The sequence below is a fragment of the Panthera uncia genome, unplaced genomic scaffold (genome assembly GCF_023721935.1).
Source record: "Panthera uncia isolate 11264 unplaced genomic scaffold, Puncia_PCG_1.0 HiC_scaffold_353, whole genome shotgun sequence".
NCBI classification, from domain to species: Eukaryota; Metazoa; Chordata; class Mammalia; order Carnivora; family Felidae; genus Panthera; species Panthera uncia.
Genome location: NW_026059488.1, coordinates 1 through 24,922, shown reverse-complemented (window position 1 = coordinate 24,922; position 24,922 = coordinate 1). Strand labels below are relative to the sequence as shown.

Sequence of the window (24,922 nt, the reverse complement as noted above, 5' to 3'; positions counted from 1 at the left end):
AACTGTGATACACTCCATCGGGCCCTGGCTGAGGGATCTTCAGCTCTTTATTACAGGCTGGGACAGGGCACTGGGGCTATCCTCCCTCTCATCCTCCACATTGGAAGCAGTCGGGTCCTAACCCTGCCATTTCTTTCCAGGGAGGCATAGTGTCCTCGGTCTGTCCTAGGGCTGGAGGTCCATCAGCCAGGCCTCATGAGCTCTAGGCTCGTCTGTGCACTGTCCTCTGAGTCCAGGGCTGGACAGCCCTCGTGATCCCCAAGGGAGTAGGGGTGCAGGGACAGAGAGCTCGCTGTTCTGCTCTCATCACATGGGGGCTTCTCGTGGGTCCTGGCATCAAGGTGGCCCTTCACAAGTCAAGTGGCCACCTCCCCAAGGAGCTGGCTCAGTCCCTCACAGCTCCTCTCGGACCCGAGGTGGTTTCCCAACTCTGTCCTGGACCCGCTGAAGCCTGCGGCTGGGGGGTTCTGGGGAAGGGTCTCTGCTTGGCGTTTCTTCCTCTTCCTCCTCCTCCTCCTCTTCCTCCTCTGGCTCCTTCAGTAGCTCTTTGGCTTCTGTCCACTCCTAGGGAGTGGGGAGGAGAGTCTGGCCCAATCCCCTGCATCGCCTTGCCCCAAGGACCCTCCCTGGGGCATCTCAGCCCCTGCCCCTCATCCTTCACACACCAGGAGGGCCATCCCTTCCTGCTCCCGCTCCTCCTCACCTGCTCCCTGTGCTCAGGGGCCCAGGTGTGCCACAGTGCCAGGGCGCAGCGCCGTCCCCGCGTCACAGCCCACACACCGTGGGGATTCTCCCCACCGGAGCTGAAGGCCACGAGGCGTCCACAGCGAGGACGAACCTGAGCCTGGGGGGTGAGGGCAGGTTCAGCTCCAGGGATAGGTGCTCTCAGAGAACTTGGCCCCGACTGCCTAGAGCAGGATGGGGGCAGGGGCACAAAATGTTCAGCTCTCCTACCCATCACTTCCCATTCCTGAATTCAGAGCCTATCTTGGGAGAAATGAGAAATCGGCCTCAACCTGAGGAGCACAAGTGCCAGACCAAGGCTAGAGGAGTTGGGAGCTAAAGAAAAGGGGCCTCCATGGAGGGCCTCCTGCCGGTCCCTTCCCAACCCCTGCCCAACCCTTTGGACCCAGGGTGATGCAATCTGAGGGTGCGAATGCAGTACCAGACTCTGGGTATTGGGGATAAGGATCTTGGGGACATTTTTCCACCTCAAGGAGGCCTTGGATTATCAGTAGCTGGCATTAACGGAGAAGAAGCTAAGTGGGTAAAATGGAGAAATAAATGATGAGAACTCACTGCCCCTCTCCTTCTGCCCAATTCTAGCCCCTGGTTTATGCCTGGAATAGGGTTGGGGGTCCTGTGCTTTACCCACTCTACCTAAGGAGGTGAGGAAAACACTGAAGGCAGGGTGTGGAGGGGCCACTCGAGATCCCCTGAGGAAGGGTAATCAACCTCTAAGAGAGCCCCTGAACACAGACCAGTGGTGGAAAGGGCTGGGGAGGCCAGGAAAGGAAAGGGTTAAGGTGGTCCCAGGCCATTTCCCTGCATTTGCCTCTGGGAACCTTCTGTTTTGAATCCTGAGTCCACAGCTGGGCTCCCTGTGACACCCCCACACCCCCTACCCTGCTTACTGTGACCGTGAGGGCGTTAGGCTCTGTGAAGAACAGGTCCCCACCATGGAAGTCATCATTGAGGTAGAGGAGCCCACTGGAAAGGGAAGGAGACAGCAGGCAGTGAGACCCCCAACCCAGGCCCGCCTGCCTGACCCCTGGGGGTGGGGGGCGCCCACCTGTAGTCACGATAGGTGTAGGCCGGGGGCTCCCTCCAGCACTCCCCAGTGTCGGGGTCCAGCACGCAATTGTCTGCGTGCACCGGGTGACTCAGGTCCATGCGCTGCTCTTGCTCTCCTGGGAAGCAAAGGGGCCTGGTGAACACCCCCGGGGCCCATCCACTGCCATCCACACCCACCCTGCGGCTTCGGGGGATCACTGCCGGGCCGAGCAGCCAGGCCCTCACCGGGGCAGGGGAGTCAGAAAACCCACAGAGTGCGGGGGCTGCTGAGGGTGTGCAGTGCCCAACAGGGGCTCGAGGTTGGGGAGGAACAGCTGGGGTCCCTGGCGATTACCTTCTATGGCACTCCGGCACACCAGGTGGGTGAAGGAAAGATGCAGGGGCCGCTCCGGGGAAAAGTAGGCCTGTGTCAACGTCCGGACGCGCTCGCTCACCTCCAGAAGCAGCTTAGCCCCCTGACTGCCCACGGCCCCGGCCCGGGCCAGCTGCAAGCGGAGAAATGAAGGGCGGGAAAGGAGGGGACCATGGAAGGACAGCCCAGACCCAGCCCCTGCCCTACTTCCATTGCTCTCCACCCACGGGTTTGGAGTCTCAGCAACAGGCTCTGTCCATCAGCCCAAACTGCCCCTTCCATTGGCTCTGTGACCATAACCCAGGTCCCTGCGTCTCAGAACGCCTACCCCACCCCCAACTCTAGGCAGAGGACTCGGGTACTCTCGGTCTCTGGAGAGCCCTTCCACAGGAGAGGCCCAGGCCCGGGTTCCCAGCCTCCTGCGTACCCTCTTCTCCGGTTCTGGGCTTCAGACAAGGGCAGGGGGGCTTCCTCTCACCTGTGCAGCCTTGAGCACTGTGAGCCCCTCAAAGCGTTCATGGGGGGTGTGAGGGGAGCGGCGGCCACGATAGCCGGACCTGGCTCCAGCCTCAGCGGCATCCTATGGAGGGAGAGAGTCGGCTGTGGAGTCATACTCCCTGGGTCCCAGGCTATCTCCCACCTCACTGCCCACAGGGATACAAGACCTTCCTCCAATCCTCCCGCTTCCTGCAAGAAGCTAGAAGCCCCCAAGGTTCTCTGGTGGCCCCCCTCCCTGAGCTGCTGCCCTTCACGCAGAATGACTATCTTCATGTCTGTATTGTCACTCTCTGGTAAAGATATGGAATCCCACTCACGGGGCTTCTATGCCCAGAACGCTGGAGAGCTTCCTACAGTGGGGAAGGGGCCTCTGAGAGGCTAAGGGCTGTTGGGGAAGCGGGGCAGGAAGGGCTTGAGCATTCACTCCTGATGAGCTAATAATACAGGAGTCTCTCCAGAAACAAGGCCCTAGCAGGAGGTTTGATAGTCAGGCGAGGTCCCAACCAGCTCAAGGTGGGGAGACAGCAGGTCTCTGACCTTTTCCCACCTGACACACTCTTGGAGAACGTGAGGACCCTTGATGCTGAGTCCCAATTACCCAACCACCTACGCGAGTCTCATTACCTGGGGGTCTCCCGGTATTTGGATGTCCTTTTCCTGACACCTACCTGTAACCCTTTTTGAAACCACTACCTGTAACCCTGCATATAAACTCCATGGTCACCCAAGCCATCTAACCTTCTCTCCTTGTATTTATTCATTCAACAAATTTGTACTGAGTGCTTACTATATGTCAGGCACTGTTCTAGGCACTGAGTACACAACTGTGAACATGAAAAGGTCCCTGCTCTCATGCAGTTCATATGTTGAGATAATAAATGAATAAACAAGCCAGATCAATTCAGATGGTGACAAGTGGTATAAAGGAAAAAACGGAGGCATCTATGTGGCCCAGTCGGTTAAGCATCAGCTTTAGCTCAGGTCACAATCTCATAGTTTGTGAGTTCAAGCCCTGTGTTGGGCTCTGTGCTGACAGCTCAGAGCCTGAAGCTTGCTTCCGATTCTGTGACTCTCTCTCTCTGCCCCTCCTCTGTGCATGCTCTGTCTCTCTCTCCCTCAAAAATAAAATAAACATTAAAAAATTAAAAAAAAAAAAGAAAGAAAAGAAAATTAAAACGGGGTTTCAACCTTGAGAGTACCCAGGCAGTGGTTAGGGGACAGCTAATTGATGAGGTGACATCCAAATTGAAAGCAAATGGTATGAAGGAGCCACTTCAACATGTGAGAGAGAAAATGTTCCAGGCTGCAGAAATAGTAAGTGCAAAGGTCCTGAGGCCTGAATGAATATAGTGTGATGAAGGAACAGAAAGAAAGTCCGATACTTGGGAGTTATCCCTGACTCTATCCTTTAGTCCTGAACTTCTCTATCTTTGACTTTCTAAATATTTTCTCATCTGTCCCCTCTCTCCATTTCCTTGCAATAAAGATCTAACCTAAGGCAGTGGCATGCTTGCATCACCCCAGAAGCCTCTCCCCTTACTTTCCTCGCCCACTGCATTCTCCACAGTGCCACTAGAGGGATCTACCAATTCTGCAGGATGGTGACTCAGGACCCTGCTCCTGCTGAGGGATGGGAACGTAAAAGTCAACCCCTCCTTAAATTCTCCAATAAGCTGTCCACCACCTACAAACTCCCTGGTAGGGTACAGGAGGCCCTTCGCCATCTCTTCTGTACCTCCACCTTTGGGTTCTCTCCCCTGGACCTCTTCTGGATGATCCACAGCCTGATGATAATAGCGATAATACATAATAGATAGATAATAGACGATGGCTAACCCTAAGCACTTTTTATATTCTTCTAACACCTTTACCATGTACTACCTCACAACAACCCTAAAAGAACCACTGCCTTTATCCCTGTTTTACAGCTCAAGAAACTAGGCTCAGCTCAGAGACATTAAAATCACTCACCCAGGTAATCACTGTCCCATGCTCTTAACTCCCGTGCTCTACTGCACTTGCCAGAGTACCCCCTGTCCTTCTCCCTTCCAGCCTGGCTTTCTTCCCCTTCTCTGCTTGTTAACTCATCCTTAAGACTGAGCTCAAATGCCAGCCCACCTCCCTCCGCCCAGTAAGCCTTCTGTGACTTTGCATTTTGGTGCTTCTGTTTGGATGGGTACATGTAGCAAACTTACCCCTCGCTCTAATTATGTGTCTCTGTGTCTGATTCTTTCTCTATGCAGTGAGGTCCTGAAGGCAGGTCTACGTTCATCTACCTCCCCCTGTAACCCAGTAGTTCTGAGTGCACAGCAGATACTCAGTGAGTGTGTGTGGAAGGCACACTGAGACTCAACCTGGTGAATATGGATCATTCAACCCAAACGAGCAGGGGATACAATGGATGGAAGAAGACGCCTGTGCGTCTGCTAAGCTATCAGCCAAGCCGATAATTAAACTCTCGGCTAATCAAGGAATCCTCGCCTGCACACTCACCCTTTTTTATCCCTTCATGGTTTTTGTTTTGTTCTTCCTATCAATTTCTAGCAAAATTCCTTTGTAAAGAGTGTCCACCCACCCCACCTCAGCTAAGAGGAAAGGAACTTGTCCACAGCGGTGAGGTAGTGGCAGGCGCAGGGCCCCTGGAGAACCAGAGATGGCAGAACAGGGGGCAGGCTGGGTGTGCTGAGCCTGAGGTCCCTAACTAGCCAACAGTGCCTACTCACAGGTCTTCTTACCTTGGCCAGCTGCAGCAGCAGCCCACACTCAGCTGGGGTGAGCAGCCCATCCAACACGGCCCGTTCTGACCCATTCAGCTGTCTTGCATCCTGGGTCAGGGTGACTCCCTCCAGGAGGAGGACATCTGCAGGGGAAGGAACAGGACAGAGAGTGTTGAGTGCCCCCTGGGGGCAGACCCAGCAGTAGCTGGCGGCCCCGGGGCCCTCTCAGCTCCTGCTTCCTGCTCTCCTGGGAACTTACCCTTCCAGTGGGTCAAGGGCTTTGGCTGTGGCGGCTCATGGTCCCAAGGCCTCTTCTCTTGATCCTCTCTCAGGGGTGAGAGACATACTCAGTGGATGCACAGGCCAGTCCAGACCTTCCAGGACCCCTCCCTCACCTTCCAGCTCAGGCCAGGCCACTCCCACCACAGGGCATCTCCTACCTGAGCTTTTCTCTAAGTGCCTCTGGGATGACAGCTGCTGGGGTCCAGGAATCCTGGGACAGTCAGGAAAAGCACCATCACCCACCACATCCAGCCCGAACCCCTGACATTAGACTCTGAACTTTCAGAGAGGAAGGTAGAGGTGAGAAAAGCCCCAGACTCATTGTCAGGAGCCCTGGGTGCTGGGCCAAACTCTGTAACAACAACTGCTTACATAGAACTATTTGTCAGGTGCTGTTCTAACAACTTTATACACAAAAGTGGACTACATGAAACTTTATTGTTTAATGTCCACAATAGTCTTATGAAACACCTTTTATGAAAAAAATTTTTTTTAACATTTATTCGTTTTTGAGAGAGCGAGAGAGAGAGAGAGAGACAAAACATGAACAGGGGAGGGGCAGAGAGAGAGGGAGACACAGAATCCGAAGCAGGCTCCAGGCTCTAAGCTGTCAGCAGAGCCCCACACAGGGCACGAACTCACAAACCGTGAGATCATGACCCAAGCCGAAGTCAGATGCTCAACTGACTGAGCCACCCAGGTGCTCCAGTCTTATGAAACACCTTGTCTTAATGTGCCCATTTTACAGTTGAAGACTCTAAGGAGTGTCTAGGTGGCTCAGCCAGTTAAGTGTCCCGACTCCTGATTTCAGCTCAGGTCATGATCTCACGGTTCTTGAGTTTGAGCCCCACACTGGGCTCTGCACTGACAGTGTGGAGCCTGTTTGGGATTCTCTCTACCCCTCCCCTGCTCATGGGCTCTCTTTCTCTCTCTCTCTCTCTGTCTGTCTCCCTGTCTCTCTCAAAATAAATAATAAAACTTAAAAAAAAAAAAAAAGACAGGGGCACCTGGGTGGCTCAATCAGTTGAGTGTCCAACTTCAGCTCAGGCCATGATCTTGAGGTTCGTGGGTTTGAGCCCTGAGTCGGGCTCTGTGCTGACAGATCAGAGCCTGGAGCTTGCTTCGGATTCTGCGTCTCCCTCTCTCTCTGCCCCTCCCCTGCTCATGCTCTGTGTCTGTCTCTCTGTCTCTCTCTCAAAAATAAACAAACATTAAAAAAAAAAAAGACTCTAAGACACAGAGAAGTAGAGTAACATGCCCAAGATCACACAGCTAGTTGGTGACAGAGTTGAGACTCAAACTAGCTTTAGAGGGGCACCTAGTGGCTCAGTCAGTAAAGCATGTGACTCTTGATCTTGGGGTCCTGAGGTCCAGCCCCATGTTGGGTGTGGAGCCTTCTTAAAATCCATCCATACATACATACATACTAAACTAGCTTTAGAGGCTATGCTTTGAACCAGAGGATCTCAAACAAGGAGATTTTGCCCCACAGGGGACATTTGGCAATGTCTGGAAACATTTTTGATGGTCATGACTCAGAGAGTGCTATTGACATCTATTGGGTAGAGGCCAGGGGAGCTGCTGAACATTCTACAATGCCTAGGAAAGCCCCCTTCTGCTCCCCTACAAAGAATTATCAAGTCAAAAAAGTCAATGGTGCCAAGAAGGTTGAGAAAACCTGCTTTATATGCTGTCATCCTAGCAATGAACAAAACTCTGCCCTTTCGTTTCCTCGTATGACTACAATAAAAAGAACAGTAACGAAAGCAGCAGCAACAGAACTTTCTCTAATTTCTAGCAAGTGCTATGGTTTCAAGAGTCCCATGAGACAGGTGTGATGTTCCCATTTTACAGGTAAGGAAATTGAGGCTGAGGCGAGTGAGGGTCCAGAGCTTGTTTATGGCAGAGAAGAGACCAACACCTAGGCCTGCATGACCCCAAAGCTGCCCTCTACTACAGGTAACTGTCTCTGTCCCTGAAAAACTGGGAATGCAGACTCCTCTCCAAGCCTCCCAGGGAGGGTGGGAAACAAATGGAGGGCATCACTGTTCTCCTCCTCCTGGGGGCGCACTGAAGGGTAGGATGGAGAGAAGGAGAGATACTCACAGGATCCTTGAAGCTGGTCCCCAGGTGCTCCATGGCGTAGTAGAGCTGTCTCTTCTCCCCCAAGGATCGAAGGATGAATTGCCGGATGTCCTGAGGCAGGGTGGGCAGCAGGGAGAAGGGGGTGAGACAAGGAGAGTGGGGCAGGGAAGTTAAGGCTGGAGGATGGTGGGGGGAGGAGTGTGTGTGTGTGCACGCATCTGTGTGCGCGCACAGGAGGACACATAAGGCAGGGGCAAGGAGTGGTGAAGTTCAGGGAAGGGGGATGGCTGGCACATGGACTCGGGAAGGAGAGTCTGAAGTGGGGAGCAGGGAGCGGAGACAAGTCCGATGCGGATCTGGGGTTGCCTGTAGTGGACCAGATGGGGAGACAGAGTCCGGGTGACTCCGCAGGTATATTTGATTTCGGGTTACCTCACAGAGTAAGGATGGAGCAGGGGGTTACCTCTCTTGGCCCGAGGCCAGGTCTCGGCTCTCCCAGCTGGGCCTGATACTGGTTCAGAGCCTTCTTGGCAGCCTCATCTTCCGGGTAGAAGAGCAGGACACTCAGGACATTTTCCATAGCCTGGGACAGATTCCCCACTGGAGACAGAGCAAGAGGGTGGGGGCGGGGCCCAGAGACTGAGAAAGGCAGTGATCCCTGGGCAGAGGCAGAGAAGACGGGGAGACAGAGGCCGAGCCAGAGAAGGTGGTCTCCCAATGCCAAACGACTCCAGAGCCCCCATTCCCCCTGGAAGACACACTCATCCATTGCTTCTTTCCAAAGCTTACTCAAACATACCTGAGCTGTACAGGCAGAGTTCAAAGGGGAGGAAGAGAGGAGAGATTAAAGGAAGGTGAGAAGCAGCAAGGGCAGAAGGAGCCCTGTGACCCATCTCCCGAGCTTTCCACAACGGCGCCAAAGGAGAGCAAACGAGAGTTCTCCTGAAGTGATGGTCCCCACGGAGCCCTGACCGACTAGAGATCCAGAGACAGATGGGAGGGATGCAGAGATGGGGCTCAGGATACCATCAGAGGCAAACCTTCACTTCCCCTGTTTCCAACCCCAGTCACCCTTCCCCAACTGACCCTGAGCATGGGCCTCGTGCAGCCGCCTCAGCTGGCTGGGAAGGAAGTCAGGGACAGGGAAGCTGCGGCCAGGACGTGTGGCTGCGTCCCCCACACAGCGCTGCCGGCACTGTAGGACCCGAATCCAGTGCCCTGCAGAGGACACAGGTGAACCATTCAGCTTGTGATGCCTCTCTCCGTGGCACCACGAACCCCCAGCTCCTTACCTGCAATGGTCTCATAGAGGCCCCCCTGGCCTCCAGTCCCTTCCTCCTCCTCTTCCTCCCTTTGCTGCTCCTCAGGCCCCTCGCAGCCAGCCCGGCAGCTCTCCACCTGGGCCAGGCTCTCCTGCAGGGCCTCCTCTAGCCGGGGCAGTGCCAGTCCTGCTTCCTGACGCCCCAGTAGCTCCAGGCCATCGTCATAGGCTGCCTGTAGGGGAGGGGGGTGGGCGGTCACTCGAGATCCTGGGGGCAGGGTGCCAAACAAGATTGGGGGGTAGAAAGAAGGGGTGGGGCGTTGGTCTCATTTGGGGCATGGACTCCAGACCCCACTTCACCTTGGGGAATATAGGGTGGGTCTCAGGATCGGAATGGTAGAACACGGGACTTGAGTGATCCTCAGGAAGAAAGCTAAGTCCCAGAGAGGGACTCTCCATCCAGGGTTACTGAGGACACGCATCTCCTGACACCTGAGCTACACAGGTCAGAGCCCAGTGAGCCCCATGGACCTAGCCAGTCAAAGAGTCTCACCCAGTATGGGGGAGTCTCCAGGTCCCGGAAGCTCTGGGGCCGCACCCTAGACATACGCCTGTACTTGGCCATGTCCTCCCGCATCTGGAGGTGTGTTGGGTTTGCTACAAAGAAGGTGTGTGCTGCGGCGGCTGCCAGGTCCAGCTTCTTCAGCTGAGAAGTGGGAAGGATGAGGAAGTTAGTGCCCTCAGGTATTGGTGTCAGACCTCTCTCTCTGCCCCTTCACTGGCCTTCCCATTCCACACGCACAGCAGGAACTGCCCCGAAACCATCTGGAAGACTTGTCCATCTCTCAACCTCCAGACCCCCTAGAAACCAGTATTCTGGGGAAGTTCAGGAGTCTGGTTGCTAAGGAAAGAGGGGTTTCAAGACTTTGGAGCAGGTGCGATATGGGCAGAGGGACCTCAGGGCCTCAGTTTGGGAGATAAGGTGCAAGTGATGGCTAAGTGCGGTAGGGAAGTGGGGGAGACCTGAGCGGCCAGTAAAACCCGCAGGTCTCTAGGACCCTGAGCTGAGGTGTGTGGGACCAGCGCCCCCCTCTCCCCAGCCACGTAGGCATTAGCTACTGAACTAGTAGCTGCGGCCCGCCCCCCAGACGTCCGGCCTCACCGCTCCTCAGCTTTGCCCCTGCCAGGCAAAGGCTCACACTCAACGCACCCATCCCCCCCCCCCCCCCCCGCCAATACTTCCAGTCCAACGGTGGGGTTTCCCCCCATCCCCTCCGCTTCGCTCCTAGGAAGAGGCTGCTATCACCCCACGTAGGTCTCAGGAAGACCTAACATTTCAGGCCCGTTCCCTCCGTCTCCGATCTATTTCCACCCTGTCTCAGGAACCCACCCAGCCCCGCTCCAACTTTGCTCCCACTCTCCCTTAGGCTGTCCCTCGGCGACCGCAACAGGCACTTGACGTGGTTTTCATGGGACCTGCTCAAAAGGAGAGGTCCGTTGACCGCCCTCACCCCCCCCCCTCCCAGCCCCACCCGGAGTCCCGGGCGCCGGCTTTCCGCCCTCTCCTGGCGAGCTCCAAGTAGCAGCGCAGCGCGGGTCGGGGCAGGACCCCGGAAAGGGCCCGGGCGGCTCCCGCACCTGGTAGTAGGCCCTCTGTAGGTAGTTGTAGGGCTCCCGGCGGCGGAAGGCGTCCCGGAGCGCGCTCCCCACGCGGAGCCGCGCCGCGCCCCCGGGGCCCAGCCTCTGCACCCCGCACTGGGTCAGGCACTCGGCCCGTCGGAGCGCGGCGCGAAGCAGCAGCCGCTCCCAGGCCCCCTGCGCCGGGCCGGGCCCGGAGTCCGGGGCGTCGAGCAGCACGGCGGGGAGTGCGGCCCCCGGTTCGGCCGCACAGCGCGCCCCGCAGTCCCGCCGCGCGCGGCCCAGGGCCGCCTGGCTCCGCAGCGCCTCCCGCAGCAGCGCCACGGCCGGCGCCCAAGCCCCGGCCGCGTAGGCGCGCAGCCCGTCCGCGTAGAGCAAGTCCGGGGCCTGGGGGGGCGCACCCGGGGACAGCCGGGCCAGGCCTGGGGGCTCGGGGGACCCCGGCGGAGGCAGCAGCAGCAGTAGCAGCAGCAACCGGAGGAGCCGGAGCATGGTGCCGGAGGCGCCGGCCGGCTGCCGAAGCGGAATGCGGGAGCCCAGAGGGAGAGAGAGGATAGGGGGATGGGAGAGGGAGGGGAAAGGAAGGAGAGAGGGAGAGGAGGGAGGAGAGATAGAGAGAAGGAATGAGCGGGGCCAAGGAGTGCTGATGGAGCCCAGATTCAACCCATATTGGCCACTATGAGAGCCAGAGAAGTCAGGAAGCCTGGCAGCGAGTGGAGAAAGCAGTCTTTAAGACGAAGGGTAGTGTGGGAGGCCGAGAAACAGGCGGGCCGTGAAGAGCAGATGGCAAAGGGCTGGAACTGGAGCGGGACCGGTGCTTTGGAAAACAGCATGGGGAGCCTGTTAGGACCCTCGACTCCAACCCTGAGGCCCATGGGGTGAATGTAGCTACCGCAGCTGTGTTCCCCTCCACTCTGTGCCCCGCCCACCCCCGCCCACACACTGTTGAGTCCAGGACGAGGAGTGTGGAAGCCTCCCATACACCTACCCACACACACTTTTGGAAAAAGACCTTTAAAATGCAACATGGGATGCAGGCCTGTGATACCAAGTCAGGCCCAAATCCTTTCCTGCCCAGAAAGTGAGGCCTTAGGTGGATCTGGGGGAAGGAGGAGAGCTGGAGCATGGCAGATGGAATCACACCCTGAAACCACCTTCCACCAATCTGAACAAAGATCCTTCACGCCCCAAACCAGCACACTCAAGTGTCCCCCCATGCCCATGCCCAGCACAAGATGCTCTTATATGCCCGTCCCTGTGGATGTCTTCATGTTTGAGTTTGTCCTTCTCCGGGTGTATTTCTGTGCCTCTGTCCACAGCCCCTGCTCTATTTTGTCCTCGCTGAGCCATTCCACCGCCCAGCCTCCAATCATATCCTTTACCACTCTAGTACAATGGACACCAAGGTTTCCATGGCAACACTTCAGGCTTTAATACAATTTGCTAAGGATGATGGAAGGTGAGTAGGACATCTCTGGTCATCGAGATAGGAGACAGCGGGGGCTCCGGGCCCCAGATCCAGCGCCCATCTCCCCGGAGTCTGGAGGCAGCTGCCCTAGGCTCAGGGCCAGAACAGGTGATACTCAGGGCCCCTCATCTGAGTCCTGAAGGCCCACTTGGGCTCACAGCGTCAGCTGGGGGAAAATGGGATTACCTGGGCCCCAGGATCCTCCCCAAGGTCTTGCACTCCCCTCACCTCCTGTCAGGGAGCAGCGTCTCCCTGCACTTAAGCCCAAAGGAAGTCCAGCGGCTCTGCTGTCAGGGGACCCAAGGGAAAGCCTGCGGGGTGAGAGGCCCAGGGGCCTGGGCCGGCGAGGAGAGGGCCCCGGCGAAGCAGTTGGAGAAGGCAGAGGTGTCTCATCAATGAAGGTGGTGATCTCTTCCCGGAAGAAGCCAGGACCCCGTGGGGGTCCCCCACCTGACCCCAACATCCCACCCTCCAGGAACTGGCGAAGGCTGGCCAGCCCCCCACCTTCAGCTTCTTCCTCATCCTCCTCATCCTCCAGCCTTTGTCTTCGTCCCAGGTACTCAGGAGGGCCCCCCAGGGCTCGGCTCTGGGCTGGGAGGACCCGGATGTCATCAGAGGATGACCACTTATGTAGGATGGAGCCTGGTGCCCGAGGTGTAGAGAAGATGTTGGTCTCATCATGGGACAGACGGCGGGACAGGGGGACCTGGGGAGAGGAGCAAGTAGACCCAGAGGGGCTATAGGGACAAAGGGGGTAAAGGCAGGAACCTAAGTGGGGATGCTGCAAGATGGCTTCACCCCCTTAAACTTTTGCAAAACATCCTCTGGGGGCTGCTGGGTGGCTCAGTTGGTTAAGCGTTAGACTCTTGATTTCAGCTCAGGTCATGATCTCCGGGTTTGTGAGTTGGAGCCACGCATCCGGCTCTGCGCTGACAGTGTGCAGTCTACTTGGGAGTTGGGGATTCTCTCTCTCCCTGTCTCTCTGCCCCTCCCCTGCTCTCTCTCAAAAATAAACTTAAAAAAAAAAAATCCTCTGACGGGCAAACCTGGTTCTGAGAGGTCTGAAGGGAAGCCTCTCTTGCCACACTTTTCTTTCACCTACCCCTTAGGTGCCCTGCAGGCCAGGGCTAGGGAATGGGGAGTCAGGATGGCTCTCAGAGACTGGACACGAGAAGAACGGGGATACCCAGAATAGGAGATTCATTCCCTAGTCCCATACCTGTAAGTAGTGGACCCTCTCAAGAGGGGGAAACAGCATGTGCCTTCCAGGCAACAGCTTCACCTGGGTGGGGTCCCTGCCCCCTGGTCCTGTGGCACCATTAGCATCAAAACGAACTTTGCACACTCGGCCATCTGCATAGTCATCACAGCCGCCATCTAGGAGAGAAAAGGGGCAGAGTGGTTACAGGCAGGGAATACCCACTCCCCTCCTCTCCCCCCCTTAAAACTTCCTGCGCCCTTTTTAAGCTCCCCAGAGAATCCTGTTCACACTAGTCTGTAAGCTCCAAGAGGAAAAGCAGGAGCGTCTAACATCTGTTGCATTCAGTGCTTAGTCCCTGGTGCTTCATACATACAGACGTATTTATTGAAACAGTTACAAGCCCACCCCCAACAACTGTCCCTGTAGCTGGGGGTGTGTCTCAGGGAGGCTAACCTCCCCTTAATTCCACAGCCTTCCTTTATGGTTGTGTTAGGACTCTGGCCTGTTTCTCAGGCACTCTTCCTGGAGAGTGGAGGCAAAGCTGGGTAGTGTGGGCTTCCAGGGGGGAACCGACGCCCAGTGGAGGGAGCTCCCAGTACATCTGGTTGCGTGATTAGGGAAAAGGGAGCCTGGAGTCAGCCCAAGGGTGGCGCGGGTTCCGTCCAGCAGGGGGCACTCAAGGACAGCCCATCCCCACACGGAGAAGGGCTGGTAGAAATGGGTAGAAGAGGGAGTCCAAGCCCCCGGGAAAGCCAAAGCCCGGTCCCTCCTCTGACCGTCGTCGCCATCCTCCTCCGACATGATGGCCACGCACTGCTCCCACACAGTGCGCACGTCGGCACGGTAGCGCTCGCAGGACCAGATGAAGGAGGGCAGCAGCAGCGTCTGCGCCATGGAGCACCACAGCACAGCCAGCACCATCCACGGCGGAGCCGAGTCCGACTTAAGGGAGAAGAAGCTCACCACCTAGCGGGAGGATGGGGAATGGCGCGGGGTCACGACCCAGAGCTCAGAGGTCCCACTTGACCCCAGATCCAATATCCTAGTGCAGTGGGTGGACAGGAAGGAAAGGACGGCCCGGTTCACAGAGGATCGTGACAGAGGCAAAGTTGGAGGTGGAATGGGATGAACAGAGGGGAAGGGACTGATTCAGAGGAAGATCAGGGGCAAGTAGTGAAGATAAAGCCCCCGAGGGGTTGGGGGAGAAGCAGAGGTGGTAGAGAAAACTTGAACACAGAGAGAAATTCAGGAAGAGGGACTAGACGGGGATGCAAAATGCTGGGGTGGTGGGTGAGCTCTCTGGGGTTTCCACCCAGAGTGCTGAGAGGCCCTGTGGTAACCGCAGAGTGGCAGGGAATGGAGAATGGAGGTCCAGGGGCTGAAGCAGGGAGACACAGGGTACCTGGTGGAGCTGGAAGATAGGTGGAGGCAGTAAAGGACGGATGACAGGGTTGAGCAGCAGCAACTGGGAAACAGATGATGAGGCTGGGGGTGACAGGAACCAGGAGACGGATGATAGAGGTGGGGAGCTCACAAATGTAGCAGGGGTGGGCAGAAAAGAGGAAGGTGGACGGCGGAGCTGCTGTATGGCTGATGACTTCGAGGTCAGGTGGTTGTGCTGGGGCCTGGATATTAAGGATAGCAGGTGGGGGACCCCAATCTCACCAAGATGGGCACCCCTGTGAGTGAGTCATAGAGAAAGACGATGGCGCTGACCAAGTTGGTGACCTGCAGGGATGTCTTGGCCGACTCAGAGCCGTCCAGCGAGGACCGCCGCTTGCCTCTGGCATCCTCCACCACAATGGCTGGCACCTCAAAAGCTGGCCGGGTACCCAAACCCCCTGGCCCACCCCCCTTGGCCCCACCCCCAACCCCCGCTCTCCGGGCCAGCCGAGCCCTCCGGGGCCGGGCCCACAACGTCTGGTAGAAGGTGATGGCCACACAGACCAGCCCCATGACAATGCCCCCAAGGAGCAAGAGGCTGAAGCAGACGCCAAAGCCCAGGCCAATCTTGGAGACTATGAACTGGCAGCCACGGGCGTAGTACCGCTCGCCATTGTTGTGCCAGCCAATGGAGGGCAGCGTGGAGAGGATGAAGCTGACCATCCAGATGCCCATGACAGCATGCAGCGCCTGCTTCTTGGCGTTGCTGAGGCGGTAGTTGACGGGCCAGCGCACCATCCACATGCGATGATAGGAGAGCGAGGCGACTGTGAAGCAGGTGGCCAGGGCCAGTGTGTAGTAGGTGGACACAAAGACCTTGCAGATGCTCTCGTTCCAGTCATAGTCAGAAGAAGCCTGCCGCCGTAGCTGCACCACGGCGAAGGTGGTGAGGGGCACAGCCGCCATGAGTATGTGTGTGCCCGCCAGGAAGCAGAGCAGTAACTCCAGCGGCTTGTGCTTTTGCTGCTTGGCCGAGATGCTGAGGATGATCCAGGCATTGGCCAGCAGTGCCAGGAGCCCACAGGCCAGCCAGGACAATGCGTTTGAGCGCAGGGAGGCCTCCTCTGCCCCTGCCCCGCCCCGAGCCATCCTATCCTCGGTCCCCCCACCCCCCCTTGAACTCCTGGGGGTGGGGGCTAGGTCTCACCCTGGAGCCCCACTCACACACACACCCATTATGCATACAATCCTTGCCCTGTAGTGAAGCAGGCCACGGCTAGGCCTACCTTCCTGCTCAGCATTGCATGACCGACCCAGCTAAAGTTAGGTGTGGAGGGCAGGGGAGGAGGCTGAGGGTCAGCAGAGGTGATCCTCAGCCTCCATACCGGGTGGGGCCCTTCCTGAAGTATCCCTATAATTGAGGGGAAGGGGGAGGGGGAGGAGGAGCGGGAGGAGCAAGCTGACTGCTTTCCCAACTACGAGGCTGGCTGAGGAGCTCTGGTCCCCATGCCGGGACTTCCAGTTCTCTTCTTCCTCTGGTTCTTGACCAGCCTGGGATCTTCTGGGCACCCCAAAGGGTGTGGGGGTAAGGGTCAGCCACCTGGACAAACTGCAAAGGAGAAACGACATGTGGTGGGGGGAGGGCAAAGGTAGGGCTTGGGCTGGTCTCCAGCTGACTTCCTGTGCCCCCTTCTCTGGAAAGTATACGCAAACAACCTATTACTAGGGGTCATAGGGTCATTCAGAACATTCTCCTGGCTTAAACCAGATGGCCAATCACATAGCCCACACAGGTAAGAGCCCTGCTTTCCAGACCTTCAGGGAAAGAAGATATTCTGACCTCCTGTCTCCTACCCTTTTTCAGCCCTTTTTCCTCCCTCTGTCATTCCCTGGTCCCTTCTTCTTATATCCTCTGCTCAGTAGTATTCAATCCCTATCTTCATGTCCCTGAATCTCTCTTCAGGGCTACTGATGGCAGATACATGACTTGTTTCTTCTTGAGGGTTCATGGTAAACTGGGATATGTGTGCTAATACAGCTCCTCCCCGATGCTCCAGCTCCTGGGCCCAGGGCTCTTGGTGCTCAGCCCCATTTCCCCCAAGCCTGCATGATCCCCCTCTAGCTCACTAGGGACCTGGGAAGATGGGAGAAAGGAAGCCAGGGGGGGGGGGGGGGGGGGCTAGGGAACCCGAAGGCGGGGAAACCGCTGACATCAGAAGCATCCAGAAATGGAAAGATGGGGAACTAGGGGGAAGGAGGAGAGTTTGAGCAGAAGAGAAAGAAGGGGCAAAGTGATAGTATCTGAAAATAGAAGGAAAACCCCAGAGACCCTTCACAAGAAGGCTTATGAAGGAAGAGGGGTTGCATGGAACGAGGGAGCAGGAAATAGGAAAAAGCCCAATGTTGAATAAGGTGCAGCATCCCACTGGTAGACCTCCACTCTTTCCTCCCATGCCCCAGCCTCAGTTTCCCTCTGATGGGAAGGAGGATAGTCCTGAATTTCCTGAAGCTGAGCTTCAGTGAGCCCTTGGGAGGGGACTAAGAGGAAATCAGATGAAACCCTGAACAGAGTGGAGGCAAGAAGGATGAGCTAATGGCTTTGGGGGCAAATAGGGGTAAAAATGGGGCACAGAAGTGAGAGGGTCTACTTCCTGTGGAAGAATCTCAGATCCTAGCCCTCCCTGAGAGGTCCTAGTCGCCCCCCACCTTTGTTCCCTCCGGAGCCCAGTATACCCTAGTTGCCATGGCAATGGCCAGCCAGAGGGAGGTGGAAGGAATTGGTCAGAAGCGCTCCCCCCCCACTACTCTCCCCTACAGCCTGGCACCCCTTCCCACCTACCCTCACCCAGGCCCAGAGGGTGGGTTTAGGAAAAAAGAGATGGGGAGTCAGAGAGGGAGGGAGGGAGGAAGGATGTGAAGGACAGAGAGGAGGTGAAGGACAGAGAAAGATCAGAGGAAGGTGGGAGGGAGGATCTGGGGGACTCCACCGCTGTCAGGGGTCCCTCGCCCTTCGGGGTGAAGGGGTAAGGTCAGGCGACTCCTCCCTCCTGCCACCCACCGTGTTCTCCAGGGCAGTGACAGCAGGTGGCTGGGGAGGAGGGGCCGGCCGGAGGGGAGAGAAGGCGGCTGGGGTAAGGAGAGGAGGGGGCCGCGGGGGACAGGGCAGGGGTCGTCTTACCTCTGGCTGTGCCCGGCACTGCCATGGAGACCGCACTCCCGACGCGGCTCGCCCGGGCTCCCGCCGCCCGCCGGCTCCAGCTCGCCCGCCCTCCTCCTTCCCTCCCTCCTTCCCTCCGGGCCTCCCTCCCCCTCCTCGGTCCCAGCCTCCCGGGCTCGGTCCGCCGCTCACTCAGTCTCTGCCCTCCCCAGATCTGTCCAAGCCCCCCTCTCCCGGAGGCATGCCGCCCGTGAGCCCCGGGTCCGGGTCCGGCAGGGAAGCGGCTCGGGGGGGCGCGGGGGCGAGTGCGGGGCGGGGAACTGGACGGCGGTGACTTGGAGGGGGAGGGGCAAGGAAGGCGCCGGCAGGGAGGGGGCGAGGACGCTGGCGGGGAACCGGCTTCATTGGTGAGACGGTTCGTGTCCTGCCCCCACCCCACCCCGGTTTTCCGCACGAACACAGGCTCAGAGAGGCAGCTGGTGGTGTTCGGGGACTGAGGAGCTGGCTGTTCGGGCGGAGGAAGCGTGTGTCACTGTGTGTATCCGTGAGGGCTGCGCCCTGGGTGTAGCTCAGTGGGGTATGTGCTGGAGGCTGTGATGGAGCTGGGGCTGCTGGGGGCGGGGCTGGTGGACACAGGTCTAAAAGAATATATCCACCCCCCACCTCCCCCCACACACATACCGCTTCCTTCTCCTGGAACACAAACTCACACTTCTGTTGGGGATGCACACCATTAGCATGCACACATTACAGTTTCTCTTGGTCCTTTTTTCCCACCACGCACATGTATGTGTAGAGCACACACAACCCCTGCGGCCTCTCCCTCTCAGTACATCACACGCACAGGATTACAAGGTCTTGGCCTCCTGCACACACAAGGCCCTGTGGGGTGGGCAGGTGGGTGATGGGCCTCCAGAGAATTTTTCCCTCCCGGAGGGAAACTTCATCTCCTTTCCCTGGAAGCCTGGCACCTCTCCTCTGGGTCTGTCTGATCCCAAAGATTGGGAGATCCAGGTAGGTCCCCAGAGACGAGTCTGTCTGTGGCTGTCTGTCTGTCTGTCTGTCTGTCTCTCTCTCTCTCTCTCTCACACACACACACACACACACACACACACACACACACACACACAAAGAAGAACATCTTCTTTACAGTAAGTTTATTGTATTTTTCTGTCAGCTCAGGGAGGCAGGGCGGGAGCAGGCAGGAATACGAAGCAAGCAGTGGGGAGCCTTGGTGTGAACTGGGTGTCCTCCCTGGAAGGGGCAAGCTGGAAAGAGAAGACAAGGGAAAGGGGGTAGGGACTGACACAGGTGGTGAGAAAGGGAAGGAAGGAAAGGCAGAGGAGGCTGAGGGTTCCTGAGAGAGATGGTTCAAGAAGAGGAGGAAAAATACTTGTAACCCCAATTTTCCTGCTTCCTGAATGGTTTGGAGGAGGGATGAAGGAAAGTGCAGGGCAGAGGGACTGAACCCTTCCACGAGGTCCTCTCAGAGTATTCTCTCTCCAGCCAGCTCCTCGCCCCCTCCCCCTGGCAAAGCTCACCTTCCAGAAGGTTCCGCAACAGGGTGAGTGGTAGGTCACTGGTCACTCTCTCCCACAGGGCCTGTGTTCCCAGCCTGTGCTCTGGTTAGGAGAACTGCCAGCTTTTGTCCTCTGGTAACAGGATTCTGCCACCAGCAGGTGAGAGAGAGGGATTTTAGGCAGGGAGGCCCTCTTCTGTGTTTCTGAACTCTCTGAGGCAGACCCTGAGTGGGGTGGTGTGCTTTTATGAATCCAAAGGTGGGTACTGGGCATCAGTGACTAAACAGATGCAGAGATTTGCGTGGTGTTTGTGTCTGTGTTCAGGAAACAGCCACAGAACTAGGGGTTAAGAGACCTGCGCTAGTCCTGACTCTGGCACGTACTAGCTGTGTGACCTTGGGCAATCATCTGACCTCTCTGAGTTCCATTTCCGGTCTATAAACTGGAGATGCTAATCTTGGTCCTGTCAGTACTAGCTCCGTAAGAGTTTCATAAGGTTTAAACAGACAAAGGATGTGAGACTGGCTCATAAACTGAGACGTACTGCTTGGGTGATAAAGGAATTGTGTCTGTGCACAAGGGTGGGCTATGTACATGGGTTTGTGTCCAGCGGTGCCTGTTTGTGCACAGGTCAGGATGTGAGTCCGTGCCCTGCCAAAACAGAGTGAGGAAGCGGGGAGAATGGAGCAGTGGACACTAGCAGTCAGGAGGCTTTTGATCTGGATGTGCCCTTGACTGCCTGTGTGATCTCGGGCTAGTGCCTGTCCCCTCTGGTCCCAAGGTCCTGTCCAATAAAATGGCAGCCCTATCCTTCATGCTTCAGATACCCACCCTTGCCCTCCATGCCAGGTACGGCTGGTCGCATGTGATTCCCTGGGCCCAGGAGGCAATGGGGGAGGGAGCTGGGAAGAAATCATGGATCAGGGGTAGGCTTGATGCAAAGGAAATGGGGAGGAAATGGTGTAAGCCTCTGCAAGAGGAGAGCCAATGGCCAAGTGTGGACAAAGAGAGCAGGAGACGGCCGGAAATGTTGGGGTCTGCTACATTCATCTGGTCCGCAGGCCCAGAAGCCCAGCAGGAAACGCAAGGGGAGACAGCTGGCGAGGCTGCACTGCAAGTGGGAAGCTCCCTGGTCCTGTGCCTCAAATGGGATTACATGTCTTCTGTAACCGGCTGGAGGAAAAAAGAAGAGCAAGTTTATTCCTCCCCAACTCCTTTGCCTCCTCACAGCTCCGTGTCTCCCATACTGCACTTTCCCTTCGTGCAGTGGTGGCCTCTGGGCCACAGCTGTAGGGCCATATCCAGAAATATCCCAGGCCCTCGGCCCCTTCTCCTCTGCCCTCCTCCTTCTTCCTGCTTCCTACCCCTGCCCCCCCCCCCTCCCCCGGAGACCCCATGTGCCCTTCTTTCCTCATCCATCACCTCCCTTTAACCCCCCTCCCCTTCCCCTGTATCCCTCCTCTCTTTCTTCTTTCCCACTCCTGCCCTCCTCTTCCCCTTCCCACTCTCCCCGGCCCCCTCAACCCATTTCCTTACTGGGAGCATTGGCAGGTTTTCTTCTCACTGAGGAGTCTCTTGATCTGAGACATCCGAGCTGCCTGGCGCTGTCCAGGAAGAAGGAGAGGAGTCATGAGGGTCCCAGGCCTCCAGAAGGGAGGTGCCCCTTGGAGGCAGGAATGGGGAGAGCTGGGAGAGGAGAAGCAGTTACTGTGGCTGAGGCCATCTGTCCCAGAATTAACCCTTTGCTCTTTCCAGTCTCTCCCTCTGCATGGGACCTGGGACAGGGCCCAGTCGCCCGTGAGGGAACTCGGTGCGCGGGCGGAAAGAGCCAGAGCACGAGTGCGTCGCATATACAGGAGATCCTTGTTGCTGTAAAGGTCTCCGGTGTTCACATGCCCTGTGGGAAGTGAAAGGGGGTTCTGGGGAGGCTCACTCACCCTGCGGTGCCAGCACTTAACACAGCAGTAGGCCCAGAGCCCAGTGAAAAGCACAAGGCCTAGGACCCCGCCCAGCACGATGGTCAAGAGATTTGTCCAGGTCCTGGTGAGCACAGGAGGCAAAACTGCAAGAGAGAAAGATGTGTTCAGCTCACTGCCCGCTGTCAGGGGGCCAGGCATTCTGGAGGGCCCTAGGAAGGCCTCACCGCCCAGTTACGCTTGGGTCTCATCCTTGGGCTGGGAGAACAGGATAGGGTTTGCAGGGCTCTCGTGACCCCCAGGGCTGAAGGGGAAAGGCTGAGGAAGGGGCCTTAAGGGTTGAAAACCATACAGGACACCCTGGGGACTAGAAGCAGCGGTTTCAGGCTGTATACAGTGCATGCGTGTGTGTGTGTGTCCATGTGTCCGTGTGTCAGGAAGGAGGCAGGGCGGGGACTCTTGGTCAGGTGGGCCCTATTCCAGGGCTGTAGAGCTTAGGGAAGTGGGAACTTGTGGGACTCCAGGTAAGAACCTCACCTTGCCTTCCGTCCTGGCCTCTGTGTGTCCAGGCAGCATGAGAATAACCCACCTGTCTCAGAGGGATTGGGGCGCTGGGACTCTGGGTGGTGTCCACCAACCTGGGGAAGGTCCCACAGATGAAGAGAGAGGGGCTTGGGGTTAGGCCATGGAACCTGGATCCGTACTCACCCTCGGCCTTGGATGCCAGCAAGACTTTGTCCTTGTGACTCAGTAGACATTGCCATGTTCCCACCTCGGCGTCCTCCACCCTTACCATCTTCTGCTGCTTTGAGACCTTGGCAGCCTGCTCTTCGAGTTTCAAGCTCAGCGTCAGCTCAGGGGAGGTGGGTCCCAGCACCTCACAGGTCAAATTGTTCCCAGACTGAGTCACTGCAGAGGGACAAGAGCCTGAGGCTGGGAGCCTGGACCTCTGAGTTCCTGGCACCTCCTTGCTCTAAGGGGATTCGGTGGAACAATCAAAACACTTTACATGGCTACTCTTCCTTGAGCCTCTCAGAGCGCATTTTCTTGCGGTTGTATAAAGCAAATACAGCTTTTGAGGCCGAGGGTCTTAGATTTGGATCCCAACCCCACTGCTTGCTGTGTCCTGCAGTCACCTGACAACCAAGCCTCAGAAAACAGTTAAATACACAATAAATTCACAGACACATGTAAAACGCTGGAGTGGGTCTGGCGTGTACTAAGCAGCAAGTATTAGCCGTGATTATTTGTGGAGTTATGATGATGGGGGAGATAAGGAAGCAAAGAGCTCAGTGGGTAGCCTGACACTACCCTCATCACGATCACCCTAAGAGCAGATTTTGTTATCTTCATTAGAAGAAAGAGGCCCACAGAGGCAGGGAGTTCAGTCAGGATCATAGAGGGTTGGCTGAAGGCAGAATTAGAACCCTGGTTCTCAGCTCATGCCCTTTGGGGATTCTCAGCAGATCCCACCCCAGGCCGGCTCATGGAGGTCAAGGAAGGACATGGGGACTCCAGTCTCAGTTTGAAACCAGAAGACCCTGGATCAGCTCTGTCGGGCCACCGGGCCTGTCCTGCTGGGCCTCACCCCTCCACCTTCGGCCCCTCTCCTCTGCTGCTCGGCCTAACTCCTCACCTCTCATCACCACGAGTTTTACTTCCTGCTGCAACTGTCCCTTGTCAAGGACCAGGGTCAGGTTTCCAGAACCGGCATAACGAGACAAAACGTTGGGCAGGGTAAAGTGGAGCGGGAGTGAGTCCTTCATCTGGAGTTTGGAGTACTGGTCAACCTCTTTCACAGATATCTTCTTGTTCTTCAAGGTGAAGGAGATCCAGAGCAGGGAGGAGGGAGCCCCCTCTGCCTTCCACCTCAGCTTCCCCGTCAGGTTTTCATCTTCGAAGTTGAGCGGGAAGGAAAACTCCACCTGCTCCCCTTCTTTCGCATAGACCGTGTTAGAGACCTTCTGGAAAGCTGGAGGTGGGAAGAGAGAGAAGCTGGGTCAGGAGATAGGAAGATGAGGGTGTATGGGGTAGGGAGGGCATGTGGTGGGGGCAGCAAAGAGATGGAAGGGGGCCAAGTGAGTTCAAACACTTAGGTTGCTATTTCTGGCCCTTAAATTCCCATCTACCTCTCCAAATCTCTCTAGTCTTTCCACCCCAGCAGATTCCCAAGGCAGCACCTCTGCCCCCTGGAAGCCCTCGTAGAACAGCCCAGCCACAGGGTCCACTCTGTTCTCAGGATCCCTGGAGCACAGGGGATGTTTGGCATGTGCTACTTAGGTGTATAATTCATCAGCCTTCGTAAGATAAGAGCAAATGCCCGACTAGGGCTTACTATGTGCCATGCACTGTTCTAAGTGCATTACATGAATCAATTCTCGCTGTAACACTACAAGGGAGGTATTATCACAGCGAGCATCATCTCTGAAACCAAGGCACAGAGAGGTTCAGTAACTGGCCCAAGGTCCCCCGGTGAGGTCAGAGCCAGGACTTAAGTCAGTCTGTGCACTTAGCCACCACATTACACTACCTTGTGTCACATAAGTACAGAGGGCAGGATCTGGGGTGGGACTTGCCTTCTGGGCTCTTGGTACCCGGCATCCCCCAACCAGGGTGCCTGGCTCACGATTTAAATTTTTTTTTTTAATGTTTATTCATTTTTGAGAAAGAGAGAAAGAGAGACATACATGAGTGGGAGGGCAGAGAGAGACGGAGACACAGAAACTGAAGCCGCCCCCAGGCCCCAACCCCCAAGGTGTCAGGACAAGGCCCCAAGGGGGGGGGGTGGGGGGGGGGGGGGGGGGGGGGGCAGATCTGAGATCATGACCTGAGCCAAAAGACAGAGGCTTAACTGACTGAGCCACCCAGGTGTCCCCCACCTCCCCCGCCGGCTCACGATTTAAAGGAGCAATGTAGAATTTCATCAGGGCTGGCTTGCTGGTGTTAGGGTCCCTAAGTAAGTGGATTTACAACTTAGTGGGACTGGGGAGCTGAGACAACAAAGAAAACAGATGCCCTTAACGTTGTTCCTCCTTTGGGGCCTCCTCCAGGGGGTTTGGGGTCCCTCACATCCGAGGCAGAGGGGAGACGGCAGGGGAGAGGAGCCCCTCTTACCCAGCACCAAGATGTTTGTGTTGAACACCAATGTCTTCTGGCTCTGGGAGACAGTGCATGTGCAGGTGCCACTCTCCTGCAACTCCAGCTGGGACAGTGAGAGGCTGTGGACCCCACTCTTGCTTTTATTCCCTGGACCTTTCCATTGCACCGAAGGGTTACTACCGGAGGGGCTCTCCAAGGTCAGGGTCAGGCTCTGCCCTTGCAGCAGGTGGATGCTGGTGCTGCTGCTGCTGCTGCTGCTGCTGCCACTGGGGTCCACCTTGGCAGTCACTGTGGAAAGGAGCAGGCCACCTGTGTCACATACACACTATCCCCAAGGGGAGGGAAGACCAGGAACCAAGAGTGTCTCTCCATCACCCTTGCTGACACCTGTGGGTCCAACCCCACCCCCCCCCACCCAAGGCAGAGTTTCCTCCTTCTCCTCCTCTCCCTCCCTTTCTTCTGTTGCCTCTCTCCCTCCTTCCTCTGCCCCCTGCCCCTTCCCTCCCCCCCACCAGGTTTCTTCCTCTCCCATTGCCTGACCCAAGGCCTGA

General features: G+C 56.8%; 3 protein-coding genes across 3 annotated transcripts; all 3 read right to left on the bottom strand.

The window, feature by feature from the left end:
- Positions 1 to 388: 388 nt before the first annotated feature.
- LOC125917978 (prolyl 3-hydroxylase 3) lies at positions 389 to 11,483 on the bottom strand. The gene is made up of 15 exons (XM_049624035.1): positions 10,628 to 11,483; positions 9,543 to 9,695; positions 9,021 to 9,222; positions 8,815 to 8,946; positions 8,192 to 8,328; positions 7,750 to 7,839; positions 5,802 to 5,854; positions 5,621 to 5,688; positions 5,380 to 5,504; positions 2,625 to 2,726; positions 2,129 to 2,279; positions 1,793 to 1,910; positions 1,635 to 1,710; positions 704 to 844; positions 389 to 564 (listed from the first exon to the last, which is right to left on the bottom strand). Exons 1-15 carry the CDS (start codon positions 11,117 to 11,119, stop codon positions 394 to 396), a joined length of 2,211 nt encoding a protein of 736 aa, XP_049479992.1. The 5' UTR covers positions 11,120 to 11,483; the 3' UTR covers positions 389 to 393.
- Positions 11,484 to 12,034: 551 nt separating this feature from the next.
- LOC125917976 (probable G-protein coupled receptor 162) lies at positions 12,035 to 15,940 on the bottom strand. The gene is made up of 4 exons (XM_049624032.1): positions 14,962 to 15,940; positions 14,073 to 14,262; positions 13,315 to 13,472; positions 12,035 to 12,801 (listed from the first exon to the last, which is right to left on the bottom strand). The coding sequence occupies exons 1-4, from the start codon at positions 15,826 to 15,828 to the stop codon at positions 12,250 to 12,252; spliced, it is 1,767 nt and encodes a 588-aa protein (XP_049479989.1). The 5' UTR covers positions 15,829 to 15,940; the 3' UTR covers positions 12,035 to 12,249.
- Positions 15,941 to 18,982: 3,042 nt separating this feature from the next.
- Positions 18,983 to 24,696, bottom strand: LOC125917982 (T-cell surface glycoprotein CD4-like; the record flags this gene model as incomplete). The annotated part of the gene is made up of 6 exons (XM_049624042.1): positions 18,983 to 20,529; positions 20,893 to 20,960; positions 21,294 to 21,418; positions 21,981 to 22,181; positions 22,909 to 23,244; positions 24,387 to 24,696. Coding segments are annotated over 6 exons (1,071 nt in total), but the record flags the coding sequence as incomplete, so codon positions are not given.
- Positions 24,697 to 24,922: the final 226 nt, after the last annotated feature.

Coding starts and splice junctions, on each gene's coding strand:
- LOC125917978 (XM_049624035.1), bottom strand. CDS start 11,119: ATGCTCCGGCTCCTCCGGTTGCTGCTGCTACTGCTGCTGCTGCCTCCG. Junction 8,947..9,020: donor CCTCTATGAGACCATTGCAG/GTAAGGAGCTGG, acceptor TGTCCTCTGCAG/GGCACTGGATTCGGGTCCTA. Junction 5,505..5,620: donor GCCCTTGACCCACTGGAAGG/GTAAGTTCCCAG, acceptor CTTCCCCTGCAG/ATGTCCTCCTCCTGGAGGGA.
- LOC125917976 (XM_049624032.1), bottom strand. CDS start 15,828: ATGGCTCGGGGCGGGGCAGGGGCAGAGGAGGCCTCCCTGCGCTCAAAC. Junction 14,263..14,961: donor TCACAGGGGTGCCCATCTTG/GTGAGATTGGGG, acceptor TCCTCCCGCTAG/GTGGTGAGCTTCTTCTCCCT. Junction 13,473..14,072: donor GGAGGAGGATGGCGACGACG/GTCAGAGGAGGG, acceptor TTTCTCTCCTAG/ATGGCGGCTGTGATGACTAT.